The sequence below is a fragment of the Corylus avellana genome, chromosome ca9, assembly GCF_901000735.1.
Source record: "Corylus avellana chromosome ca9, CavTom2PMs-1.0".
Taxonomy (NCBI): domain Eukaryota; kingdom Viridiplantae; phylum Streptophyta; class Magnoliopsida; order Fagales; family Betulaceae; genus Corylus; species Corylus avellana.
This window is the reverse complement of record NC_081549.1, coordinates 21,651,173-21,677,035: the sequence shown is the minus strand read 5'-3', so window position 1 is coordinate 21,677,035 and position 25,863 is coordinate 21,651,173. Positions and strand designations below refer to the sequence as shown.

Sequence of the window (25,863 nt, the reverse complement as noted above, 5' to 3'; positions counted from 1 at the left end):
TGAAAGTTATTCTCCCCAATGTCATCTCTAGCAATCAGTCAGCATTTATCCCGGGTCGGCTGATCTCAGACAACATTTTAGTGGCATATGAAACCTTACACACCATGCATTCTAAGATGTATGGTCGTATGGGTTACATGGCCCTAAAACTTGATATGAGTAAAGCGTATGACCGGGTGGAGTGGATTTTTTTGGAAAAGGTGATGGGAAAGATGGGGTTTTCTGCCAAATGGGTTAATATGGTGATGCAATGTGTTACGACTGTATCTTATTCTATCCTCTTAAATGGGGAGCCAGTGGGGAATTTCAAGCCTTCAAGAGGGATTCGCCAGGGGGATCCTCTCTCACCATACCTGTTTATTTTATGTGCGGAAGTGCTGAGTGCCAATCTTCGGCAAGTAGAGATGTCAGGTGTACTTGGGGGGGTCCCAACTTCTCCAAGAGGTGTACGGATAAATCACTTATTTTTTGCTGACGATTACCTTCTATTTTGTAAAGTTTCTTTACAGGATTGGGGGCATCTGGAGAAAGTGCTGGATACCTATGAACGAGCTTCGGGACAAAGGTTAAATAAAGATAAAACAGCAGTATTTTTCAGCCGAAATACACCCCAGCATGCTCGTGACAGCATTTTATCTTTAATGGGTATCCCAGCTACACAACGCTATGATACTTACTTGGGTCTTCCCGCTCTCGTGGGAAAATCTCGAGTGAGGGAATTTCAATTTTTGAAGGACAAGATGAAAAGGAGAGTGTTTGATTGGAAAATGAAATTACTTTCACAAGCTGGGAAGGAAGTGTTACTCAAAGCAGTGGTGCAGGCCATACCTACGTACAGCATGAGCATTTTTTTACTCCCTAAAGAGCTTTGCAAGGAGTTAAATAAGATGATGCAACAATTTTGGTGGGGCCACACGGAGGAGGCACACAAAATCCACTGGATGAGTTGGGAAAGAATGAGTATGGCCAAAGCTAACGGAGGGATGGGTTTTAGAGATATTGTGTGTTTCAACAGAGCACTTTTGGCGAAACAGAGTTGGAGATTAATGCAAAATCCAGACAGCTTGGCTGCCAAGGTCATCTCAGCAAAATATTTTCCTCGGGGCTCTTATATGACTGCAAAGATTGGGAATAAGCCCTCTTATGCGTGGCGAAGCATTTTAGCGGGTAGAGAACTGTTCCAGGAAGGGATCTTTTGGAGGATTGGAGATGGCCGCTCAGTGTCAATTTGGGGAGATAAGTGGCTCCCTCGTCCAACAACTTACTCCATTCAGGCACCATGTAGAATTCTGTCCGAGGAAGCGAAGGTGGCTGAATTGTTAGATACAAATCCTACTCAATGGAAGAAGGCCTTGATTCAGGATATTTTTGGTGAGGTGGAGGCAGAAATTATTTGCAATATACCTGTTAGCAGCTACCAACTACCGGATAAAATGATTTGGTACTCCACAAACTCCGGGGAATTTTCTGTAAAAAGTGCGTACCATATTGAGAAGGAGCGCCAAGATAGAAAGAATGGAGAAGGTTCTAACCAAGGAAGAGGAAAGGAGGTCTGGAAGACTCTTTGGAGTTTGAAGGTCCCGAATTCATCAAAAGTATTTTTTTGGAGAGCTTGCAAAAATATCCTCCCCACTAAGGATAATCTCCAACGAAGAGGTGTTCTTGAGGAAGAATTATGTTTCTTATGCTGTCAAGAGAGGGAAACAGCCCACCACATTCTATGGGCCTGCCCATCGGCACAAGACGTATGGGGATCTAGTATCAAGAAGCTTCAAAAATGTAGTCTACATTGCAGTACTATTCTGGACCTGTTTGAAGCAATATCACAACGTTTTGAAGAGGAAGTCCTGAATATTTTTGTTCTTATGTCTAAGGAGATTTGGCAACGTCGAAATTCTGTATTGCATGGGGGGGAGTTTACTCATCCAACTGTTGTTGCAAATCTGGCCAGGGACCGACTTTTACAATTCTCTCAGGCAAACACTCTTGTGACAAATTGCGGAGACGTGGGGTCTGTAGAAATGAAGTCAAAATGGCAGGCTCCACCCCCAGGTTTCTTCAAAGCCAATTGGGATATTGCACTCTCAACCGTCAATAACTGTATGGGAATTGGCGTGATTGTACGGGATGAAAGAGGCCACGTTCTAGCAGCAAAAAATAAGACGATCTATGCAATCCATGAACCTGTCACGGGGGAAGCCCTTGCAGCTCTACACGCAGCAGAATTCTGTCGGGAGTTAGGCTTTTTCGAGATTCTGCTTGAGGGAGATTCGATGTCGGTAGTCAAGGCCATTGGGGAGACAAACCATAACTGGTTAAAGTGTGGGCAAATTGCTGAAGACACCAAGATGGTTTTGAGATCCCTCCGACATTGGAAGATAGGCCATGTCAAGCGCAACGCAAACGAAGCGGCTCATGTATTGGCAAAGGAGGCAGTTCGGACGGCCACAGACAATATTTGGATCGAGGAAATTCCAGCTTGTATTTCCAATATTGTTCATTTAGAGCTTAATGCTCTTTTTTCTTAGAGCTAAGGCTCTTGTATTCTTGTTCAACTATGAATAAAGAGTATTACCACTTTTTCTAAAAAACTCAAATAAAAGAACTACAAAAGTATAGAGATACCAAAGAGGGCTCTATAATTATTATTATTATTTTTATTTTTTTGTGGATAGAAGAGGGCTCTATTATTTGATCCTTCATATAAAAGTATTGAAATACCCACTACATGGCCAAAAAAAAAAAAACACTATTCAATTATCACTTTCAAAAATCTTGCATATAAGAAGAGTAAAATCAACGCTAAAAATGTATGACTATCAAATAGCCCAAAAAATCAATCAAGGTTCTCTCTATAAAAATAAATTATTTGACTTAATTATTGGACCGAGCGAAAATCCACATCAAACAAAGACCATATAACACACTTTTGAAGACCACAGAGAGCTCCATTATTTGATCTTACAAGTCTTAATTTCTTCCTTCTTTTTTTTTCTTTCTTTTTTCCTAGGTTTACTCACTCACGGCCATAGTTTTAGAATCAATGATTTGAAATTACCAGCAAAGTTCACATTCTCACATACATTTTCACACTTTTAAAAAGGTGACTTTTTGTATTTGAGATAAATATATTTTAATTTAATAATAATTTTAAAAAATTACCTAAAATACTATAAAAGTAAGTGTAGAAAAATAGGGAAAAGTCTACATATCCCCCTCAAACTACCACCCAATTGACAATGTCCCCCCCAAACTTTTAATTGCGACAATGTACCCCCCAAACTATCAAAACATTGTCAATGTCCCCCCAAAAGCTAGCAAAAAGATTAAAATGCCCCTATATATTTATCAATATGACAAAAATACCCCTACAATTCAAAAAAAAAAAAAATTAAAACGAAAATTTTAATTTTTGTAAAAAAATTATTTTAATTTTTAAACGATTTTTTTAAAACCGAAATTTTTATTAAAAAAAATCATTTTTTATTTTTTTAGATTTTTTTTAAAAAATATGTTTTAAAATTTTTTTGAAACGAAAATATTTTAATTTTTTTAAAAACGGAAATTTTTATTTAAAAATCATAAAAGAAAACATTTAAAAAAAAAAAAACAAAAACAACCAATATATATAAGGAGCATATATATATGCATTTTGGTGCCCAGAATCGAAGTAAAAATTTACCAAGTGGTGTTTCGCCACGAGGTGGACATTGACAATGTTTTGCAGTTTAGGGGTACATCGTCAATCGAAAGTCAAGTATATTACATCGGTCAATCGTATAGTAGCTGGCGGATACGCTGTGATTTTACCCAAAAAAAAAATGTTGCAGTAGACATTTATCGCTCCTTCAAAACAAATCCATCTGACCAGTCAATGATTTTGGGCCTTATTGATTAGACATTACCAAGTGTCACAGATAAGCCGCGGGGCATTGGGGAAATTGATTATCTCCACCATTTCTTAAATTTTCTCTGTTTCATTATTAGTGCATTTTAAAAATGTAATATTGTTGAAATACAAAAAAAAAAAAAAAAAAAATGATTATCATTCAAAAAATTTTAATGACGGACAGACTACCCTTCAAAATAGAATAGGATTTTCTCCAGTCCATTATTAATGGACAGGAGAATATCCAGTTCATGGCTCCTAGAGCCACAAATAAGGCAACTGTCCCACTACAAAATAAAAAATAAAAAAACAATATTTTAGATTTTAAAAAAAAAACAGTAATAAGGGTGGTTGGCCGTCTTAATTTTATTACTGCGGCGGTAATTTCCGACTAACGCATTCTGTGGACAAGCCACCCTAATGAGCTGCCAGGTAATGGCTTTAAACACCCCAAGGGGCCATGGTTCGGGCCAATTCCTCTAAACCTCAAAACTAAAAAAAATTAAAAAAATTATTTGGCCCCTTTGTTAGATCTTCGGGTGGTCCGGCCAATTTTTATAAATTTTTTAAAAAATATATATAATATTTTATTATTTTTTTTTTATTAATGGGACATATGTCCTATTTATGGCCTCAGAATTTCTTTAAAAAAATCATGACTATTAACCGGATATTTTCTAGTCCAAAATAGACTTGAGAGGATCATATTCCCTTTAAAATGCATTAAATAAAGGAAATTGAAGAAATTTGAAATGGAGAATATCATTTTCCCATTTTTTGTTTGTTTTTGTATTTACTATTTATCGCCTGATTTTCTTTGTTCTGGCCGATTTGGTGTGGGGTTGGCGGCTCATTTGTCCTCAGCAGCTCAGTGGAAAATTTCCTTGAAGCTTCGTGATTGGAATGCTAAACTTATTTCACATGCTTGGTCTGTAAACTCTTATAAAATATGTTCCTTTTTATACTCTTTCTTGCTTAAAAGTCCTTGAGAAACTTTTTGGGTCTCAAGAAGAGTCATTTGCTCTTAAATTGGCATCTTATGAGAGCAATTTGGTTTAATTATGATAGTATAGTTTACTGCATGTCGGTAGTCCAGTTAAAAAAATTCGTAAGAATAAGAAACAGACAAAACTAACTCATCAGTCAACAAACGCAACCCGACTCGAAGGGTAAATGAACCTCGTTGGACGACTTGACGTATACCGAGGTCCAAGTGGGCCATTAGTAAATGATATCACCAAATTCTAAGCTTACAATTTGGGTCTTACATATTCTTTGTCACCCTATCAAAGAGTGATTGATTTGTTGCTTAATAATGGTCTTCTGGATTAGAGGTTTAAGATTTTTTTTTTTTTTTTTTTTGAAAAATCATTTAGGTCATAGGTTTATGCCCTATTTAAATTTAGTTGTTGAGAATTTAATTTTGACCCATAACATATTTAACGAAAAGTCATATGATATTAATTTATTGGTTTGTTAATACACTGTTAATTAATTGGATGATAAGTAAATGAAGAGAATTATTCAAAACTAGAAGAAACCTCTTACTTAATTATCAAAATTAAAAACCCAAAAAACTAAATTAAAATCACAAGAAAATTTAGTGACTAAATTTATTTATTTATTTTGTTATTCTAATACCCACATAATATTATATTTGGATCTTGGGCAATAAAGCTGTCATGGACAAAACCAATATGGATGATTACCAATACTTTAACATTAATTTGGTAATCTGGTTTGCTTTTATTAGCCTCAGTATGGAAGAGTTGAATTTCCAATCAATTTATTGGTCTTTTAATTCTAGAAATCATCGCTCTATGAATATGATAGTGTAAATAAGCTATTAAATTAGTTATTGTTAGAAATAATTAATTAATGATTAATTGATACTGCTATATAGCAGCGTACAATAACAACGTAATAAAAATGCGATTTATAGTATTATTCTTTTGGTTATATCAGACAAAATAAAAATTAAAAAGGGTTAAATTCACTTTACCTCTAAAGTTTTAGAGGTTTTTAAATTTAAACTCTGATATTTAAAAATTGGCAATATACCCTCCTAATGTTTTAAAAATTTTCAATTCAGACTCTCCGTTACTAATTTCCGTCTAATTGGATGGAAATCATCCCACGTGCGTCTGACGTGAGATTTTGATGCCCTCTATTCTAATTTTAATTTTACGTAATTACCCTCAATTTAAAAATTTGGAGGATCAAGTGTCACTTTTTAAATATTAGAGATTAAAATGTAAATGAATGAATAGTCCAAAAGGTAAAATGTATTTTTTCCTTTATTTATGAATTCTTTTTGACAATTTTCAAAAAAATGCACAACAATACAAATTGAAATCAAACAAATCAGCGGGCGCATCCACCGCCGCCCCCCTTCAATTATTAGAAAGTGATCTCAGAAATTAATCTGCCTAAAATGGCCCCACTCGTCGTTCTAGGCCCACTAATAAACAATTTGTTCCTGTTTCCGTCCGTTTTAGGTGGGCAATAATAATATAGCCGTTGCTCATTTCCTAGAGTTCAGAGAAATTGAAGCGATAGATGCTGTGGACCTACCTCAGCTGCAGCTCATGTCATCTCAACCCTTCGATCAATAGCACTCCAAGCAGGGCCATCGCCACCGTTAGAGATAGCAATAATTATCTCCTAATTTTTCGAAAGACTAATTCTAAATATTTATCTAAAAAGTAATTTTAAATATTTATCTCCAATTTTACTCTCATATTACTGGATTAATTAATAGTACCCATTAACTATTGAACTTTTTTTTTAAAAAAATTTTAATTTTTAATTTTAAATAAAGGTTAATTCAGACTAATAAATACTACGACATCAGGTCAATTGTGTGAATGTTGTATAAAAGACAAGTATGCAACATTATTCTTGTCTAAATCATAGAAACCGTAAGTGTGAGTGTCAATTTATGTTCGCGTGTCAGATTTAGATCGTGTCGAATTATGTGTATAAAATTATATACCTTAATCATAACCTGATTTATTTAATTAAATATGTCAAACCCCTCAGTCTTAATCATCTAATTTTGTATTGAGTTGTATCGAGTTTGTGGATCATGTCAAAAATTACTTATTATTATGTTGTATGTCAGGTTGTGGTCGTGTCGAAGTATGAATATAAGACTATATAGGTCAATTATAACCATAACATTTTAATTTCGTATAAAGTTCGTATAAGATTTGCGAGTCGTATTAAAAATTATTAACCCTGCCTATAAGCCAATATTTTTGAATTTATTTCTGAATTCTGTGACCTTTCACTAAAAAGAACTTTTATAGGATATTATTTTAAAGCATGGTCTAGTTAGGGTCCGGTTTTAGTATATTGATATTGGAACACGTTCCCTTAAAAAAAAAAAAAAAAAATGTGTCCTAATCTTAAAGGATTTTTTATTTTTCTTTTTGACAATTTTCACAAAAAAAAAAAAAATGCACAACATACAATAATGGAATCAAACAAATCGGCCGTCGCTCGATCATAGTGGCCCCACTCCTTCAATTATTAGAAAGTGATCTCAGAAATTAATCTGCCTAAAATGGCCCCACTCGTCCCCTAAACATGTTCTAGACCACTAATAAACAATTTGTTCCTGTCTCCGTCCGTTTTAGGTGGGCGATATAGCCGTCGCTCATTTCCTAGAGTTAAGAGAAATTGAAGCGATAGATGACGTGGACCTACCTCAGCTGCAGCTTTGTCAACTATATCATGTTATCTCAACCATTCGATTAATAGCACTCCAAGCAGGGCCATCGCCACCGTTAGAGATAGCAATAATTTTCTTTTTCACAAAAGTTTTATTGTCAATATGTCCATAGGCATTGATAAGAAAAGCCTTGGCAACAAGGATTATTGATCTCCATATTAAGAGGGTGGTAATTTGTGATTGTGTGGGTTGTCTTAAAGTATGAGTATAAGATTATACAAGCTTTAATTCGATTCATTTAATTAAATGAGTCAAACTCTTTAACTCTAACTGTTTAATTTTGTATTGAGTTTGTGTTGAATTCGTAAGTCATGTAAAAAATTGCAGTCATTATGTCATGTGTTGGGTACGTGTCGTGTCGATACATGAGTATAAAACTATTTAAATTAATTTTAGTTCAACCCATTTAATTAAAAATATCAAGTTCTCCAATTATAACCCTTTAATTTCATATTAAATTTATGTTAAGTTCGTGAATCGTGACAAAAATTGTCAATCTTATATGGGAGTCATTTTTTCATCATTCCCTATGTAACGTCATGTCAGTGATGAATAATTCAATAATAATCTAAAAGCCACGTTAATTTTAGAAAAGCACAACCAATAAACACGGAGTGGACGTTTATCACTGCTAGTCATCAACACTTCGAAAAGCATTGACGAGAAAATCTTCGTCTAAAACCAAGGGTCTGGAGACGAGATAGGCATGGTCCAACAACAGTGTTTGAAACTTCAAAAGAACAAAAAGTATTTCAATAATGCAACTTACAACAATACAACTTACAACAATACAAACATCATATCCTAAGACAACATTTTACATGGATATTTATTATTATTATTATTTTTAATTTAAATTTTGCTTTATATTGAAACCGAAGAAATCAGAGTTAAGCCTAGTTTTATTACCCCCTCGTAACAATTACTAATGCCTCCAACCTTGTTTCTGTGCTTGTCTTCTATGGAAAATTTTTCCCCAAGATATAGCTAAGAGATGATCCTGAAAAACAAAAATATATATATCATCAATATGTTTGTAATGTCATGGTTATGCCTGATAAATTTAGGTAAGTGTAATGTGTTTTTTTATTTAAAAAAGTGTTTTGACGTTTTTAACGTGACATAAAGATAAATATAATTTTTAAAAGTATATTCACATTTGAAAATGTATTTTCTATAGAATACACCTGATTATTATTATTTTTTAAAAAAAAACTCAAATAGATTTAGAGTCATCTTAATTTAAAAAGAAAAAGAAAAAGGGAAAAAAAAAGAGAGAAGTGGCTGTAAGGCCTCCCCAACTAGAACACGGTGGTAGCGCAATCACCCCTCCTAGGTGACTACATGGGCACCCTATGTGTTTTTCTCTTTTAATTTTTTTTTTTTTTTAAAGAAAATAATAAGATAGCTTCTATCCCTCAAAAATTAAGGGTATGTTTTGTTAAAATGTTTTGTTTTGTATTTTAAGTTTGTTAATTTATTTGTTTTGAGTGGCTGAATTCAAGAACGTTATATAAATAAAGATAGCAAAAAAAAAAAAATCTCCACCTCTTCCAAAACACAAGGGGCACAACGACAAACCCTAAGCCAAAAACAAATCCTAGTCCAACACTTAGATAGTTCTGATCAATCACAATTCCAGAATCTGAATGAATTTCTTCCGTTGTTGGAGGTGGCAATCTTGGCTCTGTATATGTGCATATTTCTTTCAAAGGTAAGCCACATAATCCTTTATTCCCTTCATAGGAATTTTGTTGAAATGTAGCAAATTGCTTGATAAATGGAATATGCCCCACCAATTGATTGAATGAAAGGTTGAGAACTGCCAGGAAAATAAGACCATCCGCAAGTTGCACAAGAATCTCACCAGTAAGTTCATTGCTTGATAGATCTAATGACTCAAGATTACTCAATTTTCCCAAAGATTGTGGGATTCCGCCAACAAAAGCATTATGTGACAAGTTGAGACTATATAACAATGTGAGTTCTCCTATTTCTTCATAGATAGGCCCATCAAAATTGTTGCATGAAAAGTCAAGGGAAATGAAGATAGTCAAGATCTTCACCAGCGGCATCATTCGACCTTTGATGGTAGTAGTTACCGCATTTTGATAATAAAATTCATTGAATCCCAGGAATTCAAATTGGAGGTGATTGGGCTTTGACTGGGGCTTATATTCTCCAAACATCAATGCTCTCCAGGCATTGAAGAAATTTTTGGGTAGCTTACCACTAAAATTGTTTGAAGCTAGGTCTAGAATTTGAAGCATTGACCAGTTGACATCATGCCCTAGACAACTAATAGACCCGTACAATTTATTAGATCGCAAAACAAGGATATGCAACATGGATATGTTCTTCAAGTAACATGGAAATGTATCGTCAATGTGATTGTTCCCAATACTTAAGATCTCCAACTTTGTGCAATTGGCCAGAGACTTTGGTAGCACTCCTTTTAGTAGGTTTTCACTGAGATCTAGGGTTTGTAAATCACAGTTGTGAGGAAATGTATCAAAAATTATGCCAATGAAGTTGTTTCTCCCTAGATTCAGCACGCCTAAAGTCTTACTCATCTTAATCAGGCATTGGAGAACTGTGCCACTCAAAGAATTATTAGATAGATCTAGAACTTGAAGATACGAAGCATTGCATATTGATTCTGGGACATTCCCGTGGAAGTTATTGCTTGAAAGAGAGAAGAAATGAGTGGATTTTAGGGAATTGCCAATACTAGTTGGAATAGCAAAGCTAAAATCATTCCTTGAGAAATCCAAATAAGTGGCAGATGGTGGGAGAAATGGGAGTTGACCATGGAGTTGGTTAGAGTGAAGGTCTAGGACACTCAAAAAAGAAAGGTTGAGTAAAGGTCCTTCCAACCTCACAAGGCTATTATGAGAGAGATTTAAGTGACCAAGATTACGATTTTTCCAAATCCAATCGGGTATCTCTCCCATAATTTGGTTGTCAGAAAGGTCTAGATGACTTAATTTGGATTGGTTTATCAAGAAACCAGGAAATGCTTTCAACTTGGTAGAACTCAATTTTAATGTGGTGATTTGGGGAAAGGAGGATAACAAAGACTTAGTTCCATTATATTCAATCGACAAGCTATTTTGTGAAAGATCAAGATTTGAAAGATCTTTTAGCCGTTGAATCACACTAAACTGTAAGGAGCCATTAAACTTGTTTGAACAAAGTGAGAGGAACTTAATACCTCGGAGTTCAAAGACAGACATAGGTATTGGACCTTCCAAGTGGTTGCTACTCAAATCAAGGGTGCCTAGCACATGAGAAGAAATGTTGGGAAATTCATCGAGTTTACCAGAAAATTGGTTATTAGAAAGTTGTAATTTATGCAATGATGGAAGAGAAAAGAGAGACACTGGAATATTCCCTTCTAACAAATTGTAACGTAAGTCAAGATCCACCAAATTCAGAAGCTCTTCCCAGCGGGTGGAAGTTATTTGACCAGTTAAATTGTTATAAGAAAGGTTTATTTGGGTCAGATTTTTGGCCATGCTGAAGACAGGAATTGGTCCATTGAAACTATTGTATGACATGTCCAAATAAACCAATTGTGTGAGGCTTGCCATTGAGTATGGGACTGACCCATCAAAATTGCAGAAGGAAAGATCAATCTTTGACAACATTTTGAGATTACCAGTAGAATCTGGCAGTTTCCCTGCAAATCTTGTATGGCTAAGCACCAGGGTCCGAAGAGATCCATTATGAGGAAAATCTGGCAAAGAACCATTAAGTAATTGATTATAAGACAAGTCAAGAATCTCTAGTGTTGGTACCTGGAAGATCTTTCTTGGAAATGTGCCAATCAACCCACAAAAACTGAGACGCAATGACATCAATTTTGTGAAATTTGCGAAGAACTCTGGAATTGGAGTAAACAAATTGTTATTATCCAAACGAATAATTGAGAGGGACTGAAGCTTCAGTAAGGTGGAATCAATAGGGCCTGAAAGGCAACTATTTGACAAACTCAACACTCTCAAATTTAGCAGTGAAGATGATAAGGCCTGACACCACTCATTCCCCTGTGCTGATATGTTTACCCCATCAAGAAGAAGCTCTATAAGCTCAGAAAGGTTCTGAACGAGCGTATTTAAATTTGGATTCTCAAGTTTCAGTGGAGTTTTGACAAAGTAACTGGTAGATAAATCAAGAGAAACCAAACTCCTTAAGTGGGAAATTGCAATTGGAATTTGTCCTGCAAAGCCAGCATTTGATAGGTTCAAAAACCTCAAATTCATGAGCTTGTCAAACTCTGATGGAATTTGAGACTTGTTGAAGTTGTTGTAACCCAAGCTCAAGTTTTGGAGATGCTGTAGACTGAAGAGACTGCTTGAATTCTCGAGCCCACCTGAGATGGATTCATTGGTCAGGTCGAGACCAATAACACGTCCCTCCTCGCAGGTTACGCCTTCCCAAGAACAACAATCGGCGCTTTGGTTCCAATGCACCAGTTTCGCGGACAAAGCACTGTCGAATATGAGGTTGTTCTTCAACTGGAGCAACAAAGACTGCTGATTGCCAAAACATTGGCCAGACACCACAATGGTACAGAAGCTGAGGAAAAGTGGGCATATGGTCATCAAGAAAAAGGACGACATTCTCACTGGAGGCTGTAACATGAGGTGACAATATGATAAAAAACTGAAGAGGTGACAGAATTTATAGTGTGGAATGGGAGATAGAGAAAGATATGAAGAAGAAGAAGAAGACCAGAGAGGGATATAAAGATAATGGGATGGCTAGCATTAAGTTGAAGTAAACACACGCCTGTTTGTTAGGAAAATCAAACCAAATGCCATGACTTTGCCAGCTTTGAATGTTGAATGTTGAATGTTAATTCCATGGATTGAGATTCACGGTGAGGAATCATATATTGACCCCTTGGAATGTACTATATATGGAGTTTTTCTTTTGGGGAAAGTCCACTTAACCCCCTTAAACTACCACTCAATTGACAATGTCCCCCCTCAAACTTTTAATTGTGACAATGTGCCCCTCAAACTACAAAAAATTGTCAATGTTCCTCCCAATGACGAAATTACCCTTAAAAAAAAAAAAACTAAAACTTCTAGAAAAAACCTAAAACTAACAAAAAAAATCCAAACGTTGGCCAGTATTTTTTTTTTTAAAATCAGTTTTATAAGAAAAAATTTTTAAAAATTTCGATTTTTTTTTTTTTTCGTTTTATAATTTTATTTAAATAAAAATTTACGTTTAAAAAATTAAAATTCTCGTTTAATAAAATGAATTTTTTTTGTTTTTTAAAACTAAATAAAAAAAATAGTTTTTTTTTTAATAAAAATTTCCGTTTAAAAAATAAAAAATAAAAAATTTTTGTTTAAAAAAAATTGTTTTTTTTTTAAATTAAAATTTTTCGTTTTTTAAAAAAATCAATTTTTTTTTTTTGAATTTATAGGGGTATTTTTGTCTTATTGAGAAATCTATAGGGGCATTTTTGTCTTATTGCTAGTCTTGAGGGGACATTGACAATATTTTGATAGTTTGGAGGAGACATTGTCACAATTGAAAGTTTGGGGGGATATTGTCAATTGGGTGGTAGTTTGAGGGAAGTATGTGGACTTTACCCTTTTCTTTTTAATGACGGGGAATCTTCTAAGGTAATGTCGTTTCGTAAGACTCCAACTTCGCTGGTGGGTGTAACTCTAAAAATTTTTTGAACTCAAGAAAATTCAAGCATTGTTTTATGTTATCTTACTATTCTTAATTTCTTTTCATTTTCGAGTTTTTGGTGAGGATTACTTAACAATTCTGGTCTTTTTTTTTGAATGATTGGTCTTACTTTATAAACTTAGATCACGTTAGCTTGGAAGCAGCCAACCCCACCATAGAAAAACTGTGGAACCAGCCAATAGGCCAATGCACGAATAGATTTGAGGCTCTGAGTCTCCTGACCAAGCTATTCAAAAAGTCATTAATTTGATATGCATAGGGTCGTCACTAGTGTTATTTTTATCACCTAATCATTTTTTGTCTGATTATAGATATAAAGTAAGCTTAAAATACTATTTGGTTGTTGAAGTATATATATAGGAAAAGGGTGAATTTAATAATATTTCAAGGGGTTGGTTGAATGAAGCCAAACTTCTTTAACTTTCACAAAGTCATACATACATATTAGCTGCATGTGGGCAAGTGTGAACAAAAATAATTTGAGGGAAAAATAAAAAATAAAAAATTTGAGGGGGAGGATATATATTTGAGATGCCTTCTAGAATTACTCCTAGAATCGCTTATTCAAAGTTTGCTTGTTATTATATTTTGTTTTGTTGCCTTTTGTCTAACCCCTATATTTGTACCATGACTTAAAATTTTATCTATTTCATAAATGCTACTTCTACTAATAATACTAAGGAAAAAAATATATATATATATTAATCTGGTCTTGTTATCTGAATTTATAAAAAGTTAATTCATGAGATTTCAAAATGAGAATTTAACTCCATTTGGTATGCCATTGTAACAAAATGATACCTCTTTACAAATTTAGGGCATTTTTCGGATATAACTGCAATGGAACTACAATTTTACTCTCAAATAAAAAAAATATTATTATTATTATTATTATTAGTTTAAAGCTGATTGAACTATATAGGCCCTTGGGGTGGTTGGCCACCCTCTCTAGCCAAATCTAGGGGGTGGTTCGAACACCGTAAACCCAACCGTTGGGGTTAACTAAACCATCCTCAAGGAAGATAAGGTTGGTAGAACACCTCAGAATAGGTAAAATGGGTGGCCGAATCATCTCAGAAATCCTTATGGATGGTCAACCACCCTAAGAATTGGCCAGATAAGGGATGACCCACTACCTCCAAAAGCCTATAAGGTGGTTTGGCAATCGCTAAATTTGATTTTTTTTAAAAAAAAAAAATTTATTTGAAGGTAAAATTGTTATTCATAAAGGTTCTATTGAAAAAATTTACTCAAATTTGTGTGAGGGAACATTTTGTTATAGAGGCATATTACGAGGTTTTATAAGCTCCGTTTGAAATCACATACATGGACTAATTAGCAATTCGCCCTAATAGTAATAGTAATAATAATAATGATAATAATAGTAATTAAAATTCTCCAAAATAGTGATTCTATCACCATCTGAGACCTTAATTTCCCTACTAAATATAGTCTGTCTTTACCCTAAGGCCCGCATCACAATTCCATTTTGGTGGACTTTCAAATGTGGGTAAATTTTGGTTAGCTATTCTTTCTGGACCGTGGCTTAGGCCGGATTGACGCGGAAAAAGGCCTTCCTTTATGGAATCTCTCGACCATTTCCTTGCCTTCAGTCTTCCCTGTATTCACAGTTTCACACCACGCAAACGAAATTCCTCATTCACTCTAGTACAACAACCTTAAACCTTAAATCTTTTCATTACACAACCATTTAATGGTTCAGATTAAATTTTACAGCATCTAACGATGTACATCGCGTTATATTTTTTAAAATTTTAAATGACGTGACAATTTAGGCAACATATACACAAGGCCGACTCGATACATTTTGAGGCTTGTCACAAGTTTAAGTGAGACCATTTTCTTATATTTAAATAATATATATTTTAATCTTTTTTTTTTTTTTTTTTTTTGCATGGAATTATTCTCTATTCTAATTTTATGAACACGTTAAGTTTCAAAAAATTTGACCATAGTTTTATGCTCCAAAATCAGGTCTCCCTCTCTACCCCAACAACCATATTGAAAAGGAATTATTGGCAAACAATTATAGAAGAATGAGAAAAGAAAAGAAGAAGAAGAAAAAAAAAAAAAGAGTGAATGGGAAATAAGTCACACGCAAATCTAATATCACAAAAGTATTTTAATAATACAACTTGGTAGTTACAAACAACATACCTAAAAGACAACACTCGCATCCAATTGCAAGGACAAACTTTTTATTTTTTCCTTTTATTGAAACAAAAAGAAACAAAAGCTAAGCTTAGGTGCATTACTTTTCATAAATTATCATTAATGCCTCCACCCCTGATTTCAGTGCATTCATCCTCCATCTCTTCAAAAATATAAGAAGCCAATTACAATTCCAAAACCAAAAATAAGTCCAGTTCAACTCTCATAAAGTCCCAATCATTCACAATCTCCGAATTTGAATGACTTCTTTCAAATGTTGGAGGTGACGCTGGCTCTGCATATGGGCATTCTGTTTGCAAAGGGAAGCCACACAATCCTTTATTTCCAGCAAATGAAGCTTCAGAAAATGTAGTAAATTGCTTAATCTGTGGAATTCGCCCCACCAATTGATTGAAAGAAAGGTCTAAGAAAGAAAGAAAAGTAAGACCATCTGCAAGTTGCATTGGAATCTCCCCTGTAAGATTGTTCCTGGACAAGTCTAATGACTCTAGTAGAGTCAAGTTTGCTAGAGATGGTGGAATTTGGCCTGTAAGAGCATTATGCGACAAGTTGAGAACATATAATGATTTAAGTCCTCCAAATTCTTCTGGTATTGGCCCCTCAAGATTGTTGCTGGAAAAGTCAATCACAGTGAAAACATTTTGAATCTTCACCAACTCCATAGTAAAATTGAAGGTAATTGTTATGGAATCTTGATAGTAATATTGTCTCAGGACTTCAAATTGGAGGTGCGTATGCTCTGATTGGGCCTCAATTTCATCATCCATCATTGCCTTCCAGCCATAAATTTTTGGAAGCTTACCGGTAAAATTATTTGAAGCTATATCTACAATTTGAAGCATCGGCCAAGTGACATTAGGCTCTGAACAACCAACAGGCCCGGTAAAGTTGTTAGATCGCAAAACAAGGATGCGCAACATGGATGTGTTCTTCAAGTAACATGGAAAGGCATCCTCGATGAGATTGTTCCCGATGTTCAAGGCCTCCAACTTTGTGCAATTGGCTAAAGACTTCGGTAACAGTCCTCTAATTAGGTTTTCACTGAAATCCAAAGTTCGTAAACTACAATTGCCTTCAAAGGAATCAGGAATTGAACCAATGAGCTTGTTTCTCCTTAGATTTAGCACCAGAAGAGTCCGATACATCTCACTCAAGCACTGGGGTATTTTTCCATTGAAGAGATTATAAGACAAATCTAGAACTTGAAGATATGTTGCATTGCATATTGATTCAGGGATACTCCCATGGACCTTATTGCTAGAAAGAGAGAAGAAATAAGCAGAAGTAAGGGAGTCAATAGTACTAACTGGTATTACAGAGCTGAAATTATTGCTCGAGAAATCCACGTACGTGACAAATGGTGGTAGATTTGGGAGTTGTCCTTGGAGTTGGTTTGAACTAAGGTCCAGAACACTCAAAGAAGAAAGATTAGAGAGTGGTCCATCCAGAGTCACCAGGTGATTAAAAGAGAGATTTAAGCCAATAAGATTACGATGTTTCAAGAGCCAGTTTGGTATATCTCCTTCAATCTGGTTGTCTGAAAGGTCTAGATAAGTTAGTTTGGATTGGTTTCTCAAGAAATCATGAAATTTTTTCATCTTGCTAGAAGCCAATATTAATGTGGCAATCTGGGGAAAGGAGGAGAATGACGAATTAGTTCCATTATATTCAATCAATAACCTATTGTATGAAAGATCAAGATGCAAAAGATTGCTCAACTGTTGAATCACATTAAGCTGCAAGGATCCATTGAAGTTGTTTGAAGAAAGTGAGAGGATATTAAGCCGTTGGAGTTCAAAGACAGACATGGGTATTGGCCCTTCCAAGTTGTTGCTACTCAAATCAAGGGTGTCCAAGAGGTGAGAAGAAACATTGAGAATTTCATTGAGTTGACCAGAAAATTGGTTGTTGGAAAGTTGTAATGTTTGCAATAATGGAAGGGAAAACAAGGAAATTGGAATACTCCCATTCAGTGAGTTGTAATGCAGGTCAAGAGTAACCAACCTTGTCAAGTGTGAAATCGCCATTGGTATCTGCCCATCAAAGCCCGCATTTGATAGGTTTAAATAATTCAAATTTGCCAGCTTGTCAAACTCTGATGGAATTTGAGAGCCGTTGAAGTTGTTGAAAGCCAAATTCAAGCTCTGGAGATACGAAAGATTGAAGAGGCTGCTTAAGTTGTCAAGTCCACCCGAGATGGATTCGTTGGTCAGATCGAGACCAATAACACGTCCTTCCGCGCAGTTTACACCTTCCCACAAACAGCAATCTGCACTTTGATTCCAGTAGACCAGTTTTGTGGACAAATCACTGCTGAATACGAGGTTGTTCTTCATTTGCAATAATAAGGATTGCTGATCGCCAAGACATTGTCCAGACGCCACAAAGATACAGAAGGTGAGCTGAAGTGAACAAAGAAGCATCAAGAAATGCCATGAAAAGAGTGGATTTCTCATTGGAGGCTGTAATGAGAGACACCCACACAATAAAGAAATGAAAAGTTGATGAAATTAATGGTGGGTTCAGAAGGGTGAGGACCAAAAACCACTGGTGGATAAGAAGTATAAAAGGATTTGCTTCAATAAATGTAGAGGAAGATGGAGAGAATAGCAATCAGGAAAAGTCTAAGGAGTAGCAAAATCTGTGGGCAGTCCACGAAGCTCAATCAATATTGTCCCAATCCGCTTTGCTTTGAAAATCTCCCAGACTCTCTTTCCAGCACCAGAAAAATTGAACCTCCTCAGAAATTTCTTTCAGACAAATTTCATGGTCAAACATGGTGGCTCAAAAAGCTCGTAGGATGCCCCCTAAGGCTTGACCGTTAGGCTTACGGTTTGCATGGCTTTTCAACCATTAGTACATGTGTATCACTTGCTGTGTTATTGCCTGCTTGACTTTAGAAGTCTTTGAAAAACCTCTACAGAGAAGGAGAAAAATTGGAGAATCCCCTCAACATTGCTCAAATGAATCCGATCAGCCCCCACGCGCCTCCAAGCAGGCTTGATGCAAAGTTCATATAATGGAAACAGATAAGTGCCGCACCCCATCTCTCTAAAAACTGTGGGAATTTCGTGTAATTTGAAATCTCAATCCAAATAAAGCATTGATAGGGTTGGCATCTTGGACCATGGACCTCCTTAATTAAGAGCATACAAGGTCTTGTTTCTATCATTATTAGAATTGTTCCTTATTTGAAGACAGAAAAAACAATAATTTTTATTAACTTGTACGAGTGATGAAGGAAATTAAGGCAGAACAAGTAAAACAATTTCATTTCGTGTAAGTTAACAGAATAGGCAAGATATTTTTTTTCCTCTAATGTAAACAATTCAATTCACAAGAAGTTTTTAACATTATTTTCTCTCTCTCCACCCCTCTCTCTCTCTACACGGCTTCAGCTTCCAACCACCAAAATCCCACCTTTTTTTCAAACCTTCGAAAACCCCATTCACTCTTAAGTCTCTCAAGACCCAAAACCCACCACTACTAGTAATTGGCTTGATAAATATTGGAATGGCCATGAAGAAATATTCCATTTGAACATTTGAAATGTTTCTTCGATTTGTTTTGTGTGGAGGACAGGAAGACATGACTTCAGTAGCTCCATTGAAGAAACTAGAGCAAGAAAACCCATTCACCCTCTCTTCCTCCATCTCTCTATATGCCAGGCTTGTGGCACTACTGGAGCTCTCGAAGACTATCACTTTCGGTGATAATTTTCGACTCTAACTATTATTCTGGAACTCCGAATCAAGATTTTGATTGGAGGAGTAAGATATTTTTAATATAAAAAATTAAAGTAGAACAAAACTTAACTAATAATATTAAATAATATAATTAACGAGAGACACCCAAACAATAAAGAATTGCAAAGGTCGATGAAACTAACGGTAGGTTCAGGTCTTGGCAGACCAAAAACCACTGGGATTTGGAACGGGACAGAAACCGAAAGCGTAGGATAAAAGGTAGAAAAGGTAGCAAATGATTTGCTTCAATTGGAAATGAGAAAGTCTGATGTAAACTGGAATGATATTTATGCAGAGGAAGATGGATAAAATAACATTCAGGAGCAGTCCAATTAGGGGTAGCAAAAGTCATGGGCAGTCCACGAAGCTCGTGCATTATTGGTTCAAGGTTTGCTTTACTTTTCAGCTCACACAAATTTCTTCTAAAAAAAAAATTTAACTTATTTTAATAAATAATAAGTGTTTTTTTTTTTTAAAAAAAAAGAAGTAATAAGAGATAAGTGTTGTTTAATATTTTTAGGTTTCTAAAAAATTAATGTTTAAGTCATCGGTACAATGACAGTAAATAACTGTTAAAAATATAAAAAATAGGGAAAAATTCACTTTATCCCTTGAAATTTTAAGAGTTTTTCAATTTGAACCCCAAAATTTAAAAATTAGCAACCCCTTAATGTTTCAAAAATTTTCAATTTAAACCTTCCGTTACTAATTTCCGTCAAATTGGACGGAAATCTATGAAATTACCTAATTACCCGCAGGCTTTTAAAAAAATCCGTTTAGAAAATTAGTAACAGAAGGTTTAAATTGAAAATTTTTGAAACATTAAGGGGGTACATTGCCAAATTTTAAACTTTGGGGTTTCAATTGAAAAACTCCTGAACTTCAGGGGTAAAGTGAATTTTCTCCTAAAAAAATAGCACTAAGTACTTCAAGAATTTTTTTTTGAAATTTCTGTCCATTTTCGACCGGCATTAGACACTTCTTCATAGAATGTAAATGCCTGCGACATTGTCCACATCTGCTTGACTTGAAAAGTCTCCTAAAATCGAACGAGAATGGCTGAAAGATCAGAGAAGGGTGAGTAGCGCAGAATCTTTGTTGAAGTAAAACGCGACGCTTTTGTTTGGTGGGTTATTATGAAATTATAAATTTACTTTTTAAAAACTTTATATAGCTCACTATTCACCAACTTTTATCAACCATCCGATCAACAGCACTGTAAAGTCTTGTTACTACTCTTTTCAACTATAAATGTTTTGTTCTCTTGTTAATTTCATAGACTGCCTAAAAAAGAAAAAAAGAACGAAGAAAAAAAATTTAGAAATAATTAATAAATTAGCCCTTCAGAGTTCTACGTAAGGTTAGTGTTGAATCATTTCTTCGTAAAAGTCGGTGAGGTGGAGATTAGATATAATTGAATAAATACAATTAGTTCTCTAACACTTTATTATTCAATAATTATTATGATTGGAAGAATCGACTTCTATTCATGATGTGTAATTAATAATTATGATAGTTTCCTAAGAATATGCACCTAAAGTGTGTGTAACATTTCTCTTGTATTTTACAGTTTGTCATCCTTCTCAATATGCTACAATTACTTCAAAAATAGGTTGTCATTTTCCCAAAAATCATATTAAAATTGTTCATTATTTGAAGACAGCAACAACAATTATTTTTTCATTCACTTGTGCAAGTTATAAAGAAAATTAATGCGTGGACAAGCAAAATAAACCTAACATTCCACAGTGTAAAAGGATATTATAAAGTCATTTTAACCCCCTCAAACTACCACTCTAATGACAATCTTCTTCCCAAACTACCAATTGCGACAATTTCCCTTCCAAATTACAAATTGCGACCATTCCCCTTTTAAATTACCAATTGCGATAATTTCTTCCCCAAACTATTAAAACAATGACAATATACCCCCCAATAGTAGTTAAATGACGAAATTACCCCTATAACATTTTTAATCAGGCTAAAATACCCATAAAATTTTAAAAAAGCATTAAATATATTTAAAATAAAAAATTAAATATATTTAACATAAACAAATAAAAATAAAATTGAAATAATTGAAAAAAGGGGTGGTGTCTTTCTTCACATGCAAGCAGAATTTCCCCCCCAGCTCGAGCCATCGGGTAGTGAGCCACCTACTAGCCAGCCTCTGCCTACCACCCCTTAAACATCTAGGTGGTCCACCCCATTAACTGAAAATCAAAATTCTAGTTACCCATGGGGTGGTTTGGAAGAACCACCCCTGTTTTTTTCAATTTATTTTTTATTTTTAATATATTTAATTCTTTTTTCTTTTTTCATAAATTGAAATAAAGAATTAAATAATTTTTAATATTTTTGTTTTTATTTTAGTAAGGTTAATTTCATCAATTTATGAGTCTTAGATGTACATTGTTATTGTATTGGTAGTTTAGGGGGGAAATTGTAACAATTACTAGTTTATGGGAAAATTGTCATTGGAATGGTAGTTTAAGGGGGCTAAGAGAACTTTGCCCTATTATAAATTTTCTCCTGCGAGATGATCTATTTCTATGGTTTCTCTTTTTGTAAAAGTTATTTATAACTTTATCAGTCTAATGTTTGTCTATGAAACCTTATTTTTACATTGAAAACCTCATTAATCAATTATTATTTTTATTTATTAAAGTTTTGTTTAATGTAATATTTATGCACATAATGATCATTAATTGAAATGAATTTAAAAAAAAAAACTAAAAGCTTGTTACTTTTCCGCTGTAATGAAAAGAGGTCATTGCTTAAGTCATGAGATTAAACCCATGTCTTGTGTTCCAATCTACTGTGCGTGGGTCCACAAACCATATAGATATACAGATCATAATCTCTTAGAATTAGGCTGCTCTGAGTAAATGGGCCTTGCAGCCTACTCTTTTAAGCTGATTGAGTTTTTTTTCGTGAAATTCGAGTAGCCTAATCGTAGGGATCTTAAACCAAAATGTACAATCTCTTCCATTTTCTTCTTTATTACAGCTTATTTTACCATACCCCATAGAGAATAATTTTAATCAGGTCGTGGTATTAATCGGGTATTTTACATCTTTCAATAAAAAGTATACATCTCAATTCGAAACACCAACAAATAACATAACCTCTCCCACCAAATAACTTTCTTTCTTTTGACAAAATATCTCATAAATAAAATACTCAAATAAAATTACTAGATCCACTTTCTTTGTTAATTTTAAAAACTCCAGTATTGAGGGCTCAGAGATAAGTGATAATTGGTTTCCATAGATGTTGCCCTTGCTCAGGACGATTGAAGCGATAAATTACAGTAGATTCCCTTGATTAGCTGGGATCGAGACCTTAAGTTCCTTTCTATTCATGGTTCAAATTAAGTTTTGCAAAAGGGAAATCATAGGTGCTTTTTAGGTGTTCTCCTAATCTTATGTGAATATTATTTTTTTAAAATTAAGTGAGAGAAATAAGAATCATTTTCTTTTTAACTTTTTTAGAAAATAATATACACTTAGGATTAAGAGAATACCAAGAAAGTGCCTAACATCCCCTTAAAATTAGATTTAATGTTATATACGTTGTTGTCATAAGGTGAATATATATATATATATATATATATATATATATATAATTATGTCATTTAAAATTTTTAAATAAGCTAACATCATATATATATATATATATATATATATAACGAAATTTTGTCCTTCACCTAAAACAGGAGAAGCTCCTCTATAATTGATTTATACAACATGTCAACATCTATACCTAACCAGTGGGAACATGCACGTTTGAAGTTTGAATATGTACTTGATTACAGTGAATAAACAACTAGTCAATTTGTTTGCTAATGAATGAAGTTTGAATAGTTTTTTGTTTTTATTATTATTATTATAAGTTTGAATAGGTTTTTTATTTTTATTTTTTATAGATATAAGTTTGAATAGTTGATTATTCTATTCAGCGACATGTTTGAAAAGTCTACAAAGACTTCCAACGGTTATTCAATAAAGGAGAGTTGTTGAATTGAAAAGTTATAGAAACTTAAACAAATGAATTTAGAAAAATTTTTAAAATGATGTGACAAAGGTTTTAAATTAAAAAAAAATGCAATTTTTTTTCTTTTGCCTACCATTTACGGTTTATCATGTCAGTTTGAAAATTTTTTTGAATTCATTTATTTGGCTCCCTAACACTTCTTTGCTGAATTAAACGCGCTCCCGGCCTATATATAATAAAACAAAATCATGACTATAAAGATTATTTTACATAGAAAAAAATCCTATTTCGATTCGCTGTAGCTCACCGATCACCAACTTTTCTCAACCATCCGATCAAACAGCATTGCAATCAACAGAATGTATGCGGGTAAATCATGTCAAAATCGTTGTAAAGTTTTTGTTCTGTTAATTTTACAAACTATCAAAAAAAAAAACCCAATAAAACAAGTTTAGAAAAAATAATAAATTAATCCTTTCTTTTAATATATATATATATATATATATATAGCTCATACTATCAAGTCCATCCTGATAACACCCATTTTGCAGCCTCCAATTACTATGTGACACATTATTAATTTTAAACAAAAATGTAAAAAAATAAAAGTAAGAACAATTACACCAAATCAGAGCAAAAAAAACCCGTAGCCGGCAAGACCCAGGCTAGACCCACGACACGGACCCACGGGTCTGTCTGGCAGTGAAGGCCTCAAACCCCTTCGGCTGTGACCCACCTCAAAACCCGTTTTTAATGCCCCAAAATCTGTTTCTAATGCCCCAAAACCCATTTCTAATGCTCAAAAACCCATTTATAATGCCCCAAAACCCGTTTATAATACCTCAAAACCCATTTCTAATGCTTCAAAACTCGTTTTTGGATCCAAAACTAAAACTTAGATATGAAAGGTTAACCTTTTAAAGATTTTATCACCCTAAAATCTAGTGTATTTTAGTCCTACTTATTTTTGTGCACTTCTTATATTTTTGCTTATATGTCGGTTATTGATTGGAGGCTATAAAATGGGTGTTATTAGGATAGTCTTAATAAAAGGTTTTCTCATATATATATATATATATATATATATTTCAATCTTTATTCCAACAAGAATAATCTAGAGCATATCTAAACAGGAAGAGCAGATTACTCTAAAATTACAACATCCTAAATACAAATAGAAATTTCTTCCATTTATACACAATCTTTAACGTGTTTGACTGCAGCCTTTGCTAGGCTATGCACAGCGTAGTTAGGCCTTGTTTGGGAAGCAAGATTTTCCAACTCAATCTCAAATTTTTTCTAAATTCATGTTTGGCAATTTTTTAAACTCAATTCAACTCAACTCAAAAAATTTCAACTTAACTCAAAAATTTTCATTCCAATTAATAAAAATTATAAATAAAGATTGAAAAACTAAATAAATAAATTTAGGGTAGCTGAAACACTCCAGGTGATGGCTAGGCCACCCCAAGCCCAACTGGGGTGGTCCGACCACCCCTTAATATTTTATTATTTTTTAAAACTTCTTATTATTATTTTTTTAATTAAATTTAAAATATATGTAATATTTTATTATTATTTCTATCAATGGGGCATATGTTTCATTTATGACCTTAGGATCTCTCTATAGAGATCCTAATTATTAATTGGATATTCTCCAATCCAAAATGGATCGGAGAAAATCCTCTACCGTGTTTGACCCACATTCCTTCGTGGGCCATAGGTCGAATAACGAAGGTTGTTGATAGAGGACAATTTTCAATCATATTTGCTTTAACAAAAGGGACATATATAACGATTCTGACATCATATGGGGACATAATTATGGGCATTGGAAAGCTCATTTAGAGGGTTACAAAGTCATATTTCATTAAGTTTTTCTAATTTAAATGTTTACTGAGTTAAAATAGACCGTACAAAGAAAATTGAAAAGCTGTACAAAATTGCTCGTCCGTAGTTTATGTTTGAACAAGCTTTAAAACGAGTTCACAAAATAGCTCGTTCAATAACTCATATGAAGTTGGTTTCGAATGAATTATTTATAGATGCACACGTTTAAAGTTGGGTTAGAACGAGCTGCTGTGTGAATTGAGAATTCAAGTAAGAATACGAGGAAACCATAGCTAGATTCAAAAGAGCCTCTTACACGTTCAGGCAAGCTCTAATAAATTTTTGTAAACAAACTTTTATTTGAGCGTTTTCTTAGGTTGAGGAGTCTAGGTAGTATAAATATATGTAATGGCTATCTATAGCCTTAATTTATTATGTTATTTTGACCGGTTATCAATGAAAAACACTTTTAAGAGTGGTTTTCTTTTCTATCCACATTAAATCCTTGATTGATTATTAGTTTTAAGAAGAGTTGTGATTCTTATCTTGTTTGTCTTGGCAAACTAATCACGACACACTGCATTAATTGATATCAAAGTCAAGTTGCACTGCATCAATTATTTAATTGTTGATGGAGATCTTGTGGGCTAAACAACAAAAAAATTCGTCCAAAGCGCGTTAACTAGCAGAGCAGGAACGTTAGTAATTACTACTCTTAACTATCAGCAAGAATATTTTTCTTGCTGATAGTTAAG

General features: G+C 34.0%; 2 protein-coding genes across 2 annotated transcripts; both read right to left on the bottom strand.

Moving 5' to 3' along the window:
- Positions 1-8,256: 8,256 nt before the first annotated feature.
- LOC132162486 (receptor-like protein 6) lies at positions 8,257-12,250 on the bottom strand. Its single transcript, XM_059572725.1, has 2 exons — positions 9,236-12,250; positions 8,257-8,355 (listed from the first exon to the last, which is right to left on the bottom strand). Exons 1-2 carry the CDS (start codon positions 12,248-12,250, stop codon positions 8,257-8,259), a joined length of 3,114 nt encoding a protein of 1,037 aa, XP_059428708.1.
- A 3,450-nt stretch (positions 12,251-15,700) lies between these two features.
- On the bottom strand, positions 15,701-18,583 carry LOC132162485 (receptor like protein 22-like). The gene is made up of 3 exons (XM_059572724.1): positions 18,452-18,583; positions 16,503-17,938; positions 15,701-16,376 (listed from the first exon to the last, which is right to left on the bottom strand). Exons 1-3 carry the CDS (start codon positions 18,581-18,583, stop codon positions 15,701-15,703), a joined length of 2,244 nt encoding a protein of 747 aa, XP_059428707.1.
- Between the last annotated feature and the right edge of the window lie 7,280 nt (positions 18,584-25,863).

What these genes read in the sequence shown, in the direction of transcription:
- LOC132162486 (XM_059572725.1), bottom strand. Translation starts at nt 12,250, where the DNA reads ATGTCGTCCTTTTTCTTGATGACCATATGCCCACTTTTCCTCAGCTTC. An exon ending in TTGATCAGAACTATCTAAGT is followed by an intron (nt 8,356 to 9,235) that starts GTTGGACTAGGA and finishes GTTCTTTTGAAG; the next exon opens with TTTCAAACACTGTTGTTGGA.
- LOC132162485 (XM_059572724.1), bottom strand. Translation starts at nt 18,583, where the DNA reads ATGGGGTGCGGCACTTATCTGTTTCCATTATATGAACTTTGCATCAAG. An exon ending in TTTTCTCCTTCTCTGTAGAG is followed by an intron (nt 17,939 to 18,451) that starts GTTTTTCAAAGA and finishes TGTTCACTTCAG; the next exon opens with CTCACCTTCTGTATCTTTGT. An exon ending in GAGGCCTTGAACATCGGGAA is followed by an intron (nt 16,377 to 16,502) that starts CAATCTCATCGA and finishes CACTTGGCCGAT; the next exon opens with GCTTCAAATTGTAGATATAG.